Source organism: Mercenaria mercenaria, chromosome 7 (genome assembly GCF_021730395.1).
Source record: "Mercenaria mercenaria strain notata chromosome 7, MADL_Memer_1, whole genome shotgun sequence".
Taxonomy (NCBI): domain Eukaryota; kingdom Metazoa; phylum Mollusca; class Bivalvia; order Venerida; family Veneridae; genus Mercenaria; species Mercenaria mercenaria.
The window spans coordinates 48,655,514-48,674,127 of NC_069367.1; the positions used below are offsets into that span (position 1 = coordinate 48,655,514).

General features: G+C 36.2%; 1 protein-coding gene across 1 annotated transcript in view; it reads left to right on the forward strand.

The window, feature by feature from the left end:
- Positions 1-18,614, forward strand: part of LOC123554176 (cohesin subunit SA-1-like) — a 75,596-nt gene that overhangs the window by 27,870 nt on the left and 29,112 nt on the right. The window contains exons 10-22 of the mRNA XM_053547168.1: positions 321-435; positions 1,019-1,125; positions 2,128-2,217; positions 2,688-2,777; positions 3,078-3,281; positions 3,644-3,714; positions 6,721-6,979; positions 9,566-9,719; positions 12,097-12,230; positions 12,583-12,684; positions 13,073-13,221; positions 17,494-17,622; positions 18,340-18,524. Coding sequence (XP_053403143.1) covers positions 321-435; positions 1,019-1,125; positions 2,128-2,217; positions 2,688-2,777; positions 3,078-3,281; positions 3,644-3,714; positions 6,721-6,979; positions 9,566-9,719; positions 12,097-12,230; positions 12,583-12,684; positions 13,073-13,221; positions 17,494-17,622; positions 18,340-18,524 — 1,789 coding nt within the window. The remainder of the gene's footprint in view (positions 1-320; positions 436-1,018; positions 1,126-2,127; positions 2,218-2,687; positions 2,778-3,077; positions 3,282-3,643; positions 3,715-6,720; positions 6,980-9,565; positions 9,720-12,096; positions 12,231-12,582; positions 12,685-13,072; positions 13,222-17,493; positions 17,623-18,339; positions 18,525-18,614) is intronic.

The window sequence follows — 18,614 nt, forward strand, 5'->3', positions numbered from 1 at the left end:
AGACCAGTTAGGTGGTAATTTTTTTAGAATTGATTGCATCCATATTTTTGGTTCATGCAGCACCATAAGTGTTCAGGTATGTTTAACATTCCATCTCATTGCTAGAAAATGCTCCACTCTCTGATGTATGATCATTATGTGTTGAAAACCCTGAGTCTTAGGATTACTTCAGTTGAAACAAATACTAAGTGTAAGGGCTGTATTTTATTCACATTTACTTTCTCCCTAGCTGTTGTATGTTGTTTGAGTGATGTGATTTTCTAAAAACATGGTGTTTAATGTTGGCTCTTAAGTAGTACATTTACATGTACATATTGCAGTTACATGAGCATGGTGCATATCTGGTTGATAGTTTATGGGAAATTAATCCAATGATGAAAGACTGGGAATGTATGACAGATCTTCTCCTTGAAGAACCAGGCAAAAATGAAGAAGGTAGGCATCTAGACTATGTCAAGAGTGGTAGATAGGAGAGCTTAGCTGCTCTTGTATAGAATTTGAACATCAACAAAGTATAGTCTGCATGGTCGGCTTGATAGGTAAATCACAATACTATGAAACAGGATATCACTAGTTAGAGCTAATAGTAAGGCAAATGTTCTCTGTGGTTATTTAACAGAAGACAGTGTACTCATGTGAGGCTGCTGGCAGAAAAAAGTTCAGTGCCAGCCAAGAAGTTGTGAGTTATGTAGAACAATTACGTTATGGTTCAGAATATAGAAACATTGATTTGGGTAACTGACTGCGGTTACATAACCTTTTTCCCTTGTCTACCAAGTTCAAAATGTTAAAATCATTTAACTATCCAGTATCTCTATGTTCTATGAAACTTGTTTTCTTAATGGCCTATACATATATAGCCTATAAATGGGGGAGAGCAGACTATCCCCAGTATTGTGATATACTTCAGGTCAGGTAGCGCTGCTGTAGCTTTATGAAATATTTCATAACCCCCACGTTATTACTTGCGTTATTCATTCGTGGCTTTCAAAAATAATCTTGTCATATTTTTCTACAGCTCTAGATGACAAACAGGAAACCAGTTTGATAGAGATTATGGTATGTTGTGTGAAACAGGCGGCCACTGGAGAATCTCCAGTCGGACGAGGACATGCTAAACAAAAGGTAGAACAGCCATTTAAGCATTGCCACATGGAATTATTGCACATGTTTTATTTTAAGATGACCCTATTTGTTTTACAGTTGAACGGTGTAATGTTATTTTACTCGCAAGATACAAAGTATCTATACTAAAGCTAAAAGTAGAAATACCAGTAAATGAAACTTTATATGACTTCTCATGAACTACTTGATGGATCTTCATCAAAATTAGTCTGTAGCATCACTATAAGGTTCTCTGCCATATTTGTTGAATTGGAGGTGCTTTGTCCCTTTTAAAGGCAACTAGACCTAAAAAGAGAAGTACTTGTAAAAGAAATTCTGATGAACTGCTTGATGATCATCATCAAACTTTGTCTATAGCATAATTGTAAAGTCCCACTCCCAAATGAGTTGAAATGAGGGGCACCTCGTCTCGTAGGGGCGGCCGGAGCTAAAAATCAAAATACCGGTACCTTTAAACAACATCTTTTCACAAACAGCTTGATGAAACTTGTTCTAAGCCTTTCTCCAAACCTTGTTAAAATTGTGGCATTGAGCATCCTTTTAGGTGCCTCTATAGTAATACCTTTTAGAAACTTCTTCTCATGAACATTAAAAAAATTTCGAGTTCAGTCATGGGTCATATAAATAGCTGATTTTTATGGACGTATAATGTTTGATAAAGTATGATAATTACAGCTTCTCAAGACTCACAGCCTCAGAGGTAAATTTGGTATTTCTACTTGATTTTCAGTTCCACTTCTTTTCAGGCTTGACCAAAAATTCTCTTCCCAGAATTTTAGGCTTTAATTAAGAATGCTTATTATACACTGATGCACATTAAACATTGGTATTAATGGCACATACCTGTTTCAAGTAGTTCTGTACATGTGTATAGTCATGGCAGTATATATAGGCATGGAGGAACGCTTGTTTTCTACTTTTAGTCTTATTTTAAACCAAACTTGATAAGTTTTTTGTTACAGATATTTAAATTTTATAAATATATTTGTTTTTATTTACCAGTTAACAGCAAAAGAGAAGCAGTCAGTTCAAGATGACAAAACCAAATTGACAGAACATTTTATTACTACGCTACCACAACTGTTGCTAAAGGTAAAATTAAATTATTGATAAATATTTATTAAATTCTTCCTTAAGGTTCATTTACTTTACACTTACCATGATATACATGACCTTATTTTTTTGGACTTGAAGTGTCTTTTTCCAAATGTTACATGTTAACTAGTCGGGCAGAAGTTGACATTATTACTTACAACTGGTAGCTAGGTGTCCAGCTCATATTTTTGGTAAAGTTTGGTTCTCAACCAAATTTTGTATCATTTCTTTCCAGTTCATTGAGGCAGAAATTAGGGATACTTTAGATTATATATTTTCATGTGACCATAACTTCTTGAAATTTAGACTTTTCTAAAACACAAATTTTTTCCCCATTAAAGAATTTTAAATATAACTGTTAAGGACTTATATTTGAGAAATAAGCAAATATGTGAAAATTAATTCCGCAAAAAATATTTACAGACTTTATAGGGGAATCAAAATGTAATTATAATTTTGTATTTCAGTACTTGATGGACCCAGAGAAAGCAACAAACCTACTTCAGATACCTCAGTACTTTGATCTGGAGATCTATACATCCAGTAGACAAGAAAAGGTATGAGCAGAAATGTTTTAAAAATGACTACATTCCATGAACACAGAATGTCTTTTTCCCCCAGTTCCATCAAAAATTACTTTACTTATTTTATACATAAGCACTAAGAAACAGTCACAACTGTTCTGCTCTGAAGCAGACAGCTTTGTTGTTCAGAGTAATATCACTTCCTGTTCATTCTAACAGTGATTTAAGTTGGGGGAAAAGTTAATAGTTTCTAAATGTCCTGTCTTCTGATAGGGTGCAAATCCATGTTTTGCTATACTGTCTTACCATCCAAGGGAAATGATTGTGTTTCAGAATCTGGAAAGTTTGTTGAGGTATTTACATGAGATTGTAGAGAAGCACACAGATCAGGAAGTACTCGAGGCGTGTTCAAAATGTTTTGAGTGTCTCTGTGATGAGGCTTATGCTATCAGTGGTAAATGTGATGTAGCAAGGAAAACACTCATTGATAGCCTTGTGGTTAAATTCAAAGAAGCAATGCAAGACTTTTTCGCAGAGGTAAATACGAAGTTTTTAATACAAAAAAGCAAATGTTTAAATTAACGTTGCCTCTATGCAAGTACTGCCATAGTAAGAAATGACAGCTTATACAAGATAATATATATATTTTTACGTGACCGTACAAGTACAGGCCAGTACCAGATTCTACAAGTCAAAATAATGGTAAAACAAACCAGGCCAGGATTCTTGAATTGCTGGGTCAAAATCCCAAGATTTTGACCACCACATGGTTGTCAAGTAACAGTCAAAATGAAATTTTTATTTTAACTATAGGTCTTACCATCTCCTTCTATGTATGCTCATATGATAACAAAATGGTTGGTTTGCTTTCATGAATAAACCTATTGTTTCATAAACAGGGTGAACAGCCAGATGAAGACGAGGTTTATGCACTGATTGCTGCTCTTAAAAGATTATATGCTTTCTCCTGGTAAGAATATTTTTGTTAAAGAGAAGTCCAAGTGTTACTTGTATTTTGAGCAAGCTCCGTCTACTTGATCTTGTATTGATGCATTGATACTGATCTTTATACAAAGTCATTATCTTCCTTAGCACGTTGCTTCTTTGAAACTTTGATGATTTGTCAGCAGTAGGTCTAATAATTCACTGGTTAGTGCTTAGAAGTGTACCTATAGGTTGCATAAAATTCTAGATTGTAGTGTATAAGAATACAGACATTTCTTTTTAGCTCACCTGTCACATAGTGACAAGGTGAGCTTTTGTGATCACCCTTCGTCCGTCATCAGTCCGTCCGTCTCGTGCGTCCGTGTGTCAACAATTTCTTGTCTGCACGATAGTGGTTTCATTTATGATTTTATTTTAACCAAACTTGCACACAACTTGTATCACCATAAGATCTCGGTTCCTTTCTTGAACTGGCCAGATCCCATTACAGGTTCCAGAGTTATGGCCCCTGAAAGGGCCAAAATCAGCTATTTTGACCTTGTCTGCACAATAGCAGCTTTATTTATAATTTGATTTTTACTAAACTGGCACACAACTTGTATCACCATAAGATCTCGGTTCCTTTCTTGAACTGGTCAGATTCCATTATGGGTTCCAGAGTTATGGCCCCTGAAAGGGCCAGAATTAGCTATTTTGACCTTGTCTGCACAATAGCAGCTTCATTTATGATTTTATTTTAACCAAACTTGCAACAAACTTGTATCCCATATAAATCTTGGTTCCTTTCTTGAACTGGCCAGATCCATTATGGGTTCCAGAGTGATGGCCTCTGAAAGGGCCAGAATTAGCTATTTTGACCTTGTCTGCACAATAGCAGCTTCATTGTACCCTCCCGACAACAACTTGTAGGGGGTTGGTGGGGGGGGGGGGGGTATACTGGTTTCAGGTCTTGTCTGTCTGTCTGTCCGTAGACGCCATCTTGTGCGCACCATCTCTCCTTATCCCCTTGACAGAATTTAATGAAACTTCACACAAGTGATCAGTACCAACATAAGTTGTGCATGGGGCATGTTAGGTTCTTTTAGAAAAAAAAATTGCAGAGTTATGGGACTTTGTTTTTTTGTTACTATACTATATACATAGACACAATCTTGTGCGCACCATCTCCCCTCATCCCCTTGACACAATTTAATGAAACTTCACACAAGTGATCAATACCAACAGTAGTTGTACATGGGGCATGTTAGGTTCTTTTAGAAAAAAAACTTGAAGAGTTATGGGACTTTGTTTTTTTGTTACTATACTATATACATAGACACAATCTTGTGCGCACCATCTCTCCTCATCCCCTTGTCACAGTTTAATGAAACTTCACACAAGTGATCAGTAACAACAGTAGTTGTGCATGTGGCATGTTAGGTTCTTTCAGAAAAAAAATTTGCAGAGTTATGGGACTTTGTTTTTTTGTTACTATACTATATACATAGACACAATCTTGTGCGCACCATCTCTCCTCATCCCCTTGACACAATTTAATGAAACTTCACACAAGTGATCAGTAACAACTGTAGTTGTGCATGTGGCATGTAGGGTTCTTTCAGCGACAAAAAATGCAGAGTTATGGGACTTTGTTTCTTGTTAACATACTATGTACATACAGTCTGCATATGCAATCTTGTGCGTGCCTAATCAAACAACCCTTGCACACAATTTAATGAAACTTCACACAAGTGATCAGTACCAACCCTAGTTGTGCATGGTGCATGTTACATTCTTTTAGATAAATATTCTGCATAGTTATGGGACTTTGTTTTTTGTTACTATACTGATACATACAGTCCACATAATTATGCAATCTTGTGTGCGTCAAATTGCAATGTACTGTGTCAGTGCATGCGGGGGGTACATTCATCACCGTTCGTAATAGCTCTAGTTTATGATTTGAATTTAATCAAACTTGCACAAAACTTGTGTCACCATAAGATCTCGGTTCCTTTCTTGAACCGGCCAGATCCCATAATGGTTTCCAGAGTTATGGCTCCTGAAAGGGCCAGAATTAGCTATTTGACCTTGTCTGCACAATAGCAGCTTCATTTAGATTTGATTTTAACCAACTTGCACAAAACTTGTATCACCACAGATCTTGGTTCCTTTCTTGAACTGGCCAATTCCTTCATGGGTTCCAGAGTTATGGCCCCTTAAAGGTCCAAAATTGGCTATTTTGGCTTTTGCAGCCATATAGAGACTTCATTTATGGTTTATTTGATACAAACTTCCAAATATTTTCAGCAACAATAAATCTTGGATTCCATGACAAATCAGATCCATTCGTAGGTTCCAGGTTATTTTATATCTGATTACCTCCCCTGATTGTAATCAAAATGGATTTATATCAGTAAGTACTTATAGGACTTATTGAAATTTCATTATTGTCATTAGTTGGACTGAGCCAATGAGGGTAGATAACTATGGATGATTTTATTGTAAAATTACCCCTTTATTTCAAATTAAAATTGGTATCAATTATCTCCGTAACTAATGAAGATACTGATCTGAAATTTCATTTATGTCAACAGATTTATTTGGCAGATCCTTCTTTTGTTAACTTACAATCATTTTTTTTTAATTACTTCCCTTTTACGTTACTATAAATAGCTTGTTTTTAGTAACTTTTTTATTATTGGCCGTAGGGAAAAACCGAGACCACTTTTCTGTGGTACAACATGGATGGTACCTCCAATTTTTAGGTGTATTTTGACATATCTGTACCTTGTGAGAATTTTTTCTTTCTTTTTGGTTTAATTTCTTCCCTTTGTTGTTCCTGTCCTTTGGACTTAGATATTTTTTCTGAGGACCTTCTTGTCCTCAAGTGCAGTGATAACAGGTGAGCAATATAGGGCCATCATGGCCCTCTTGTTCACAAGTATAGTCTAAAAAATCTTCGCTATACCACCACTTTTCACCAGACAGTTCTTGCTACCAGATCTATTTCCCTTGGCTCTCTAATCCTCTGCATTTATGTCTATTTCAGTTGCCATGATTTAAGTTCCTGGGAATTATGGGACGATTTGTTCCACATTGTACGTCTTGCCTCGGAGAATGTTGAGCTCTCTGACGAGATTGTTTGTAAAGCACAGACTACCTTACACATGCTGTTGCTGTGGAACTTGCGAGAACTAGAGGACAAACCTGATCCAGACCTTGTCCAAACCATTAAGAAACACCTTGTTAATTTAATGAGATATTTACATCAGTTGTTGTACCACAGCAGGGATAAAATTAGTGAAGATGTAAGTTCTTTGTTTTGTTTTGTTTTGTTACTATTTTGCCTTCATACAGTGGACTGTAAGATGATTTAGCACATGGAATACTGGCAAAGAAGTATGTTATGTGAAGTCATGAATTGGTGAAATACAGTTCATTTCAAGCTTGATGTTTTTTCTGAGGCAAATTTGGGGCTGAAATACGGCTCTAATCTCTATGGCTAACTGCATGTTTTTCCCAATTTCAAAGCTAAAATTCTAAAAGTTCAATCAAGACTGTAGCTATGCATCCTTGAACATTTGAAACACAAGACAGTGTGTAAGCTTGATGCATTTATGACCATTTTTAGCTTGACTATTCATAGAATAGTAGAGCTATTGGACTCGCCCATGCGTCCGCGTCGCGATTTGGTTAAGTTTTTGTATGTAAGCTGGTATCTCAGCAACCACTTGTGGGAATGGATTGAACTTCACACACTTATTCACTGTGATAAACTGACTTACATTGCACAGGTTCCATAACTCTATTTTGCTTTTTTACAAATTTATGCCCCTTTTTTGACTTAGAAATTTTTGGTTAAAGTTTTGTATGTAAGCCGGTATCTCAGTAACCACTTGTGGGAATGGATTGAAACTTCACACACTTATTTACTGTGATAAACTGACTTACATTGCACAGGTTCCATAACTCTGTTTTGCTTTTTTACAAAATTATGCCCCTTTTATGACTTACAATTTTTTGGTTAAGGTTTTGTATGTAAGCTGGTTTCTCAGTATTCACTAATTGGATTGGATTGAAACTTCACACACTTGTTCACTGTCATGATCTGACATGCACAAAGCAGGTTCCATATCTTTATTTTGCTTTTTTACAAAATTATGCCCCTTTTTCAACATAGAAATTTTTGGTTAAGTTTTTGTATATAAGCTGGTATCCCAGTATTCACTAATGGGAAAGGATTGAAACTTCACACACTTGTTCACTGTCATGATATGACATGCAGTGTAAAGGGTCAATAACTCAACTTCACATTTTACAAAATTAAGCCCCTTTTTCAACTTAGGAGTTTTGGGTTAAGTTCTTATATGTAAGCTGGTATCTCAGTACCCACTAATGGGAATAGATTGAAACTTCACACACTTGCCCACTGTCATGAGCTGATAAGCACTATGCAGGTTCCATAACCCTATTTTGCTTTTTTCATTCAATCGACAAGGCTGTTGAATAGTTGAGCGTTGCTGTCCTCAAACAGCTCTTGTTATTAAATGTAATATTGTAATAAAAAGTTTGACTTTGACATTCCCAATTTCGATATTTTACCGTAATCGGCCGAATATAGGTCGCACTCGTGTATAGGACGCAGTGAAAAAATATCAGCAGAATTCTGGAAAAATGCTTATACCTTCTTATCACTTATCCGAATTTATGTTTGTCCGAAATTCGCTATAGTTTCTACAAACTCGCCGGTTTTTGCTTAATCATTGTCGATGTTTTTGGATGTTGTGGCAAGTATTTAAATTGAAAAGCATAAACTGTGTAAGCACTTAACTGCCGCATCCTGTGACCACTCCATGAATATTGACACCAGTGAAAACGAAAGTACACTGGCATGTGGCGGTAAAATGATTTTTTAATTTTATAGATAATTTTAAGACTGGTTTGCAAATTGTTTTGAACATTACAAATCAGCGACTGTGATCATATTGGATCAGTCTAAAATCTCGCATGCACATGTTTACAATTGCCTCCGGGTATGATTAAACGGTTAATTGTTTGCAGATTGTGACAGTAGGTGTAAGATAAGTAAAGCCTCGGGAGTGAATTTCTCAATGAACAAGAGGATTATAGACAACTATCAAAATTATGTTTGAAGATTAGATAATCGATTTCCGGGCTACCTGATATGGAGTTTCAAGTATTTCAATGCAAAAAGTGTGAAAACACGCCGGGAAAGTTTTACACAGGTCTTGTTAAAATGATCAGTTACAGAAATGCGATGTAAAATATATTTTAGTGAAAAACAGCATTTATTTATCTTTTTTGTACGAGCTCTAAATTTTACATTTTTTACAAAAGTAATTTAAGATGCCGGGTCCCGATACCAGCTATTAGCTATGCCCGAGTCATTGGTATTTACTCCCCTTGAATTCTCTTCAATATAGAGGTACGAGGGGTAAACAAAGATCAATTTTCTTAATTTCTGAGTTGGGGGGAAACGTTTGGTCTTTTTCTATCCCCATATATAGGACGCATTGATCCTTTGAGACCAGAATCTCGGAAAAAAATGTGCGTCTTATATTCGTAAGATGACGATACAACAATTTTCCCAATTGTAAAGGCCTCGGGGGCCCCATTTCTAATCAGTTAAAAAAAATAACTGTTTCTTATGCAGTAATACTTTATAAGGATCTAGGAACACAACTGACCTGTTTCTTGTTAAAAAATATAAATGAATTTTGCTGCAGAAATATTTATTTTTCTATGATCATTGTTTATTTGCAGGTTAATTTTGTCGTCAGACTGATTATTATTGACAAATTTTGATTTATTGATCATACAGTATGAACCTAGCTTCAATGATTATATAATTTAATTTCACCTCTGTTTTTCAGGCATATATTACAATATGTGACTCACTGATCATTTTTAGCAAGAACTTGGCTGAGAGAGAACTTTTGCGGCCCCTTGTGTTTGAACCAGAGAAAAGTTTGCAAAACCAGCTCAGCTCTTTTCTTATGGACAAAGTGTTCCTTGAGGATGATGATGGTGAGTATATAAGTAAACAATGATTGTGATTAAAATAACGTCAGGGCTTTGTTTTTGCACCAATAGTGATTGGGCTTGGTCCTGATCATTTTGTGAAAATAAGTGCAGTATTTAGTAAAATCAAAAATTTGAGTACATGTATTTATAGTAACGATAAAATGGATTTATAAACTGGCGGACTTAAAACTTCTTACTCAGAAAATGAAAACAGAAATACTGAAACACCCTTAATATTGGAGATCATTATCATCTGCCTTGGATTATTTAGGAGAGTATCAAAAGATATTTGGAGAATGTATTGCTCTTTTGTCATGGTATCTGTTTCTATTTACTTCACAACACCTAACCCACATACTGAAATAAATTCTGTATAAATTCTGCTTTGCTACGGTACATTTCAGTTTACCCCACCATTAAACAAACCACTTCATGTGAATAAAAAAAAAACAAAACACAAATTTGTTGTTTAGCATCTTGTGTATGGGAACATTAACAACTACGATAGCTTATGAAATCTGCATGAATTAATGTATTGTTTTTGCCCTGTCCGTCCGTCCGTCCGTACGTCACACTTCATTTCCGAGCAATAACTGGAGAACCATTTGACCTAGAACCTTCAAACTTCATAGGGTTGTAGGGCTGCTGGAGTAGACGACCCCTATTGTTTTTGGGGTCACTCCGTCAAAGGTCAAGGTCACAGGGGCCCGAACATTGAAAACCATTTCCGATCAATAACTAGAGAACCACTTGACCCAGAATGTTGAAACTTCGTAGGATGATTGGTCATAAAGCGTAGATGACCCCTATTGATTTTGGGTCACTCCATCAAAGGTCAAGGTCACAGGGGCCTGAACATGGAAAACCATTTCCGATCAATAACTAGAGAACCACTTGACCCAGAATGTTGAACTTATAGAATGATTGTACATGCAAAGTAGATGACCCCTATCGATTTTGGGTCACTCTTATTAAAGGTCAAGGTCACACGGGCCTGAACATTGAAAACCATTTCCGGTCAGTAACTTGAGAACCACTTGACCCAGAATGTTGAAACTTCATAGGATGATTGGTCATGAAGAGTAGATGACCTCAATTGATTTTGGGGTCACTCTGTCAAAGGTCAAGGTCACAGGGGCCTGAACATGGAAAACCATTTCCGATCATAACTAAGAACACTTGACCAGAATGTAAACTTCATAGGATGATTGGTCATGCAGAGTAGAATGACCCCTAACGATTTAGGGTCACTCTGTTAAAAGGGTTCAAGGCCACATGGGCCTGAACATGGAAAACAATTTCCATCAAAAACTTGAGAACCTCTCGACCCAGAAATGTTGAAACTTCATAGGATGATTGTTCATGCAGAGTAAATGACCCTTATTGTTTTTGGGTCACTCAGTTAAAGGTCAAGGTCACAGGGCCTGAACATTGATAACCAGTTCCGATCAATAACTTGAGAACCACTTGACCCAGAATGTTGAACTTCATAGGATGATTTACATGCAGAGTAGATGACCCCTATTGATTTTGGGGTCAGTCTATTAAAGGTCAAGGTCACAGTGGCCTGTTCATGTAAAATCATTTTTTGGAAATAACTTGAGAACCACTTGACCTACAATGTTGAAACTTAATAGGATGATTGGACATGCAGAGTAGATGACCCCTATTTATTTTGAGGTCACTTGATCAAAGGTCAAGGTCACAGAAGCCTGAACAGTGACTTGAGAACCACTAGGTCAAGAGTGTTGAAATTTAGCGGGATGATTGGACATGCAAAGTAGATGATCCCTATTGCAGCCAACCATCAGTGTCTCTTTGACTTTTGCTCCTGACCCCTATTGACTTCTTGCCTATAGGACTTTGCATTGGGGGAGACATGCGCTTTTTTACAAAAGCATTTTCTAGTTCCTTTTGAAAGAAGTGCAATTTTGGATTGAAAAGGGGCCTAACATCAACCCCTTTTATAGAACAGAAGACATGGGTGTCCCAAGTCAGATATAAGTAGTCATTATGAAATTAAAATTAAAATGTCAGAAGTATCAAGATTGATCCATTAAACAAGATTGATATGTAAAGGAAAATTTCAGTGTGCATTTTTATTAAGATGACACTTTCTCATAACTTGAAGCTTTCTCAATGATCTGATAGGAGGGGAGAGGGAAAGGGATGGTTTAGCTTGGGGCATCCTGAAGAGCAGGGAGCAAGTCTGATGATCCCATACAGCTTTTGTTTTTGTTTTTGAGAAATGCCTTTTGAAAGCAGTACAGAAGTAAAGTTTGTTAAAGTTCAGAAAAGTCATTAAAGGAGACCTAGAGGTATATAGAGAGAAATCTTGCCTATTGCTTAAATATGTGCATCTTAATTTTTGTGCTTACAGATGATGTAGATGAGAATATCAAAATTGAGGAACTGCACAAGAGGAGAAACTTCCTTGCCTGTTTTTGTAAACTTATTGTATATAATGTCCTCAACATCAAGGTAGCAGCTCCAATGTTCAAACACTATATGAAGGTATAATAGTGAACATTTTGAACATGCCTCAATTTTCATTAAAATGCCAGTTAAATTTTCCTTTTACCTATAATTGAGTTTTAGAATATCTGTGACATTTTTTTGAATACAGTTCTTTATTAGATTAGTACTGTTTTATCAAATTGCATTTCTTTAAAATTTCAAGAACTTCTTTTTTCCGTATAAATTTTATAATGTTAAAAATCCAAGTTACAATTTAGACTGTACAATGCTGCTTCCAATTTTTCAAAAAGTTTTGATTGAAATAAAACTTTTTCATTAAATACTACCTATAACCAAGGTTTTAGATTATATTTGAAATAATGAAATATTGTTTTTCAATTTCTTTCAGTTTTACAATGATTATGGTGACATTATTAAAGCAACAATGAGTAAAGCAAGAGAAATCAACAAAGTGCACACTGCTAAAACACTTATTATGAGTCTTACACAGGTAAATGCTATATACATCCTAGAATTTATTATGTTGCTTCCATTTCCCAGTGGTAAAGGTCACTGACTGAATCACTTGCCCCTAACCTTGGTGTGTTGGACCAATGTTTGGCTCCTTGCATAAGGAAGCTTTACAGCGGGGTTGTGGAAGGTTGGTTCGACCTAGGTACCAGCCCATGACTGTATAGTGTTTTGAAAGGCAAAAGATACCGTATGGTCTCAAGTTTGTTGGTATAGCCTTACACAGTTACGTAACGATTTTTGTTACACTGAAATACTATGAACTCTGATACTTTGACAAGGATAATGTAATGAAATCTTTGAGAATTTCTTAGGCTTTATTTTAAAAAATGAAAAAACTAAGTGATAAATTGAATGTTATATTACAGTTATTTAAGGAGCTGCAGGACGAGCAGAGAGGGCTGATAGATAGGTCCTCTGATGCCTTCCAGTCTATCAAAGAGTTAGCTAGAAGATTCTCCCTCTCGTTTGGACTAGATCAAGTGAAGAACAGGGAAGCTGTAGCAGCTATGCATAGGTACTGTTTCTGTCTTTTTAGCTCACCTGTCACAAAGTGACAAGGTGAGCTTTTGTGATCACGCGGTGTCCGTCGCCCGTGCGTGCGTCCGTCCGTCCGTAAACTTTTGCTTGTGATCACTCTAGAGGTCACATTTTTCATTGGATCTTTATGAAAGTTGGTCAGAATGTTCATCTTGATGATATCTAGGTCAAGTTCGAAACTGGGTCACATGCCTTCAAAAACTAGGTCAGTAGGTCTAAAAATAGAAAAACCTTGTGACCTCTTTAGAGGCCATATATTTCACAAGATCTTCATGAAAATTGGTCAGAATGTTCACCTTGATGATATCTAGATCAAGTTCGAAACTGGGTCACGTGCCGTCAAAAACTAGGTCAGTAGGTCTAAAAATAGAAAAACCTTGTGACCTCTCTAGAGGCCATATATTTCACAAGATCTTCATGAAAATTGGTCAGAATGTTCACCTTGATGATATCTAGGTCGAGTTCGAAACTGGGTCACGTACCGTCAAAAACTAGGTCAGTAGGTCAAATAATAGAAAAACCTTGTGACCTCTCTAAAGGCCATATTTTTCATGGGATCTGTATGAAAATTGGTCTGAATGTTCATCTTGATGATACCTAGGTCAATTTCCAAGCTGGGTCACATGCGGTCAAAAACTAGGTCAGTAGGTCTAAAAATAGAAAAACCTTGTGACCTCTCTAGAGGCCATATATTTCACAAGATCTTCATGAAAATTGGTCAGAACGTTCACCTTGATGATATCTAGGTCAAGTACGAAACTGGGTCACGTGCCATCAAAAACTAGGTCAGTAGGTCAAATAATAGAAAAACCTTGTGACCTCTCTAAAGGCCATATTTATCATGGGATCTGTAGGAAAGTTGGTGTGAATGTTCATCTTGAAGATATCTAGGTCAAGTTCGAAACTGGGTCACGTGCCTTCAAAAACTAGGTCATAGGTCTAAAAATAGAAAAATCCTTGTGACCTCTCTAGAGTGCCATATCTTTCATGAGCTTCATGAAAATTGGTCTGAATGTCATCTTGATGAATCTAGGTCAAGTTCAAACTTTGCGGGTACATGCCTTCAAAAACTAGGTCAGTAGGTCTAAAAATAAAAAACCTTGTATGCTCTCTAAGGCCATATATTATTCAGAGATCTTCATGAAAATTGGTCAGAATGTTCACCTTGATGATATCTAGGTCAAGTTCGAAAGTGGGTCACGTGTCTTCAAAAAACTAGGTCAGTAGGATCAAATAATAGAAAAAAACCTTGTGACCTCTCTAGAGGCCATATTTTTCATTGGGATCTGTTATGAAATTGGTCTGAATGTTCATCTTGATGATGTCTAGGTCAAGTTCGAAAGTGGATCACGTGCCATCAAAAACTAGGTCAGTTAGGTCAAATAACTAGAAAAACTTGGTGACCCTCTGTAGGACCATATTTTTCATGGGATCTGTATGAAAATTGGCCTGAATGTTCATCTTGATGATATCTAGGTCAAGTTCGAAACAGGGTCATGTGCGGACAAAAACTAGGTCAGCAGGTCTAAAAATAGAAAAACCGTGTGACCTCTCTAGAGGCCATACTTGTGAATGGATTTCCATTAAAATTGGTCAGAATGTTCACCTTGATATTTTCAGGCCAAGTTTAAAAACTGGGGTCTACGTGCCTTAAAAAACTAGGTCAGTAGGTCAAATAATAAAAAAAACCTTCTGACCTCTCAAGAGGCCATATTTTACATGGGACTTGTATGAAAGTTGGTCTGAATGTTCATCTTGATGATTATCTAGGTCAAGTGTTGAAACTGGGTCGACTGACGGTGAAAAAGTAGGTCAGTAAGATCTAAAATTATTAAAATCTTTTTGACCTCTCTAGAGGCCATATTTTTTCAATGGATCTTCATGAAATTGATCTGAATGTTCACCTTGATGATATCTAGGTCAGTTTCAAACTGGGTCACATGCGGTCAAAAACTAGGCCAGTAGGTATAAAAATAAAAACCTTGTGACTCTCCCTTTGAGGCCATATTTTTCATGAGATCTTCATTGAAATATGTGAGATGTTCACCTTGATGATATCTAGGTAAAGTTCAAAACAGGATCACGTACCTTCGAAAACTAGGTCAATAGGTCAAATAATAGAAAAACCTTGTGACCTCTGTAGAGACCATATTTTTTAATGGATCTTTATGAAAATTGGTCAGAATTTTTATCTTGATAATATCTAGGTCAAGTTCAAAACTGGGTCACATGAGCTCAAAAACTAGGTCACTATGTGAAATAATGACGTCATACTCAAAACTGGGTCATGTGGGAAGAGGTGAGCGATTCAGGACCATCATGGTCCTCTTGTTCAGTACTGCTGTACTTCATGAAAATTTAATGCGTCTTGGAAATTTCATGTATGGTGAAGTAACACTGTAATGTATGAGTATTCATTTTCAGCATAATAGTATGGAATGCAAATTGTTCAAAACAGAAATATTGGCAATGAATACTGGTAGCTGATTTAATGTTTTTGGTTTATTTCTTGAAATTCATGCACTGAAAAAGTGTTGTTGATTACTTAAAGGCAAAAATTGAAGGTTTATTCAAAGTTTGCAGACTGCTACTGTTTTTATACGCCCAAGGGGACGTATTATGTTATGACGCCACTGTCTGTCCGATGTCTGTTCATTCATTAGCAATTTCATGTCTGCTCTCGAAGAAACTTGACACAAATATTCACCACATTGAGACGACGTGCAGAGCGCATGTTTTGGATGGCTCACTTCAAGGTCAAAGTCACACCTAGGGGCCAAAGGTCATATGACTGTTTCGTGTCCGCTCTGTTAACTCTTGAACTGCTTGAAGGATTTTAAAGAAACGTTGCATAAATGTTCACCACATCGAGACGACATGCAGAGCGCATGTTTCGGATGGCTTGCTTTAAGGTCAAGGTCACACTTAAGGGTCAAATGTCATACCTTTGGACGTATATTGCTCCGCATCACGGTGCTCATGTTCAAGTTAGTGAAATGTTGGTCCTTTGAAAATTTATGTTCTTACAGTGTTAATTGTGATTCCAGCCCATCTATAGTAAACTAAAACTCTAAATAGACTTGTAAAATGATGTTTTCATGTTTTTGCTTTTCTTTAGCCGGCAACATCTTTTTGAAGTTTTCATGTTTACAAGTTCTCTAAATATGTGCTGGATTGCACAGGAGAAATACTGTAAGTGTATTAATTTAAGCGGAGTACTAATTTTCGCGCTATTAATGGGATCGGGCATGTGCTAATTCATGTCTAGCGCGCTAATGAAAGGCTTTCCTTAAAAAAGCAATATTTATAGTATTGAAAATACCGTAATTACAATGCAACAAAGCACAGTGGAATAACTATTTATTGTGTAAATATGACAATAACTGCATTCCTAACTAATATTCTGCAGAAAGCTTTGAATAGAATAATTTAACCTGTTTGAATATTAGTACAAAAATCATCTATTTTGTAAATTAAGTTGCATTTTGTTCTTCGCCATTGTATAAACACCTTCGGAGTAGACCGTCAGTTTGTCCGGTCACGCTAATTACGAGTGTCAACATAACATTTTACTGCTTTGAACACCAAGTGTAAATTTGAAAACAAACAATTATCGCCATTCTGCACTGCGTACATGTACAAATTTATGGTATACAGATTAACACTGATCCAAACGAATGCAGATTTTATGCCATACTGTAGACCTATGCATGTGTATTTTCGTGCCTGGCCGTTTTCATTACGAATACCATTCAGCCACCAATTGGCTATTTTAGCTCCGGTGATACTGCGCTAATACAAGTACGCGCTAAAAAGCTGAAACTACTCAATTTTAGGCGTTTGCGTTAAAATTCAGCCGCGCTTATTATAAGTACACTTACAGTAGTCTTACTGTTTTCAGCTGACACAAAATCATTGAATAGAAGTTGTCCAGTTTGACATATTATCATTGTTATATATAGCACTAAACTTACATGTTCTACAACATGTTCAGATGTGCCTTGCATAATTTTAATAGTTTAAATTGGCAGTTGGAGTGGGTATGCCTCTGACTATTGAAGTATTCACAGAGCATTCTGATGTAAAGAATCATGAAATTGGAAACAGTTTGAAATTGATAATTTGCATCAGCTTTGCGTTATAATTTTTTAGCTTTTGCATTTTTACCGGTATATCTTGACCACAATTTTAACTTTCAGTTATTGACATTCAGTAGACTTTAAACACAGAGAGATCATTTTTATTTCAGAGATGGTATATTGTTCAGTATCAACAACGTTGACCCAAATGATCTCAGTAAAGCCCCACCCAACATCTCCTTTCTTGAGGTATTGTGTGAGTTCACCAACAAACTCATGAAGCAAGATAAAAAGACTGTGTAAGTACACACATGAATATGCTTCAGTTTGCTTAGATTACACAAAATGTCGAAACATGTTACTCATAAAGATTTCTGTCATCAGAGTTATACTGAAATTGGTGATACAGCTATACATCTAATTAATGCCATGGGAAAATGAGATGTAAACAATGGAAAGAAATAAAAGGCTTTTTGAAAAATATAAACTAGAATAATATTGATGAACTTGTGTTTTCATAATGGCCCAGTAACAAATCTGAGGTCTGTCATTCAGGCCAATATAAATAGGAAAGATCAGAGATCTATTAATATGTTATGTTGTAAACTTATGTTAATTGATAACATTATAACATGATCACTTTAAATAGCCCAAACCAAATATATGTCAGTGAATAATCTCTAATGCCAGGATATGGATTACCATTAGCAATCTTCCTTACATTTTGAATGGTGCAGTAAAAACAGCATATTTTGAGAAATAAAAATGTATGTTCAAACATGTATTGGCCACTGGCATTCGTAAAAAGTCCTATTACCCTAGTGGGTACAAACCTGTCTAACACTGTGCATACTCTTCAAATAATGAATGGGCATTAGTACTAGTAATAAGGCGGATTAATTCCAGTGATCAATAATAAAAATCACATTTGTATGATAAATCAGTCATTAAAAAGTCTGAAGTACGAAGGGTGAAGTAGATTTCTTTAAAGATGATATTTCAATTGAACATGACAGATTGAACTATTTGGACAAACAGCTTGCTGGTGTTCCGCCCATTTCGAGGAATTCCGAGGACTGGCAGGCCCTTCTTACATACCGGAACAGCTTGGTGCAGGGAGAACATGAAATACACCCGATCACCCTGAAACAGGCAGCACAGAAACGATACGGCAAGAAGAGAAATAATACCAATATAGATGGTTAGTGTGTTGTCTTAGATAATTAAATGAACATACAGCACTTTATTTATGACTCAGGGTGTCAAACTGGCTGAGCAGTTGAGTAGGCTG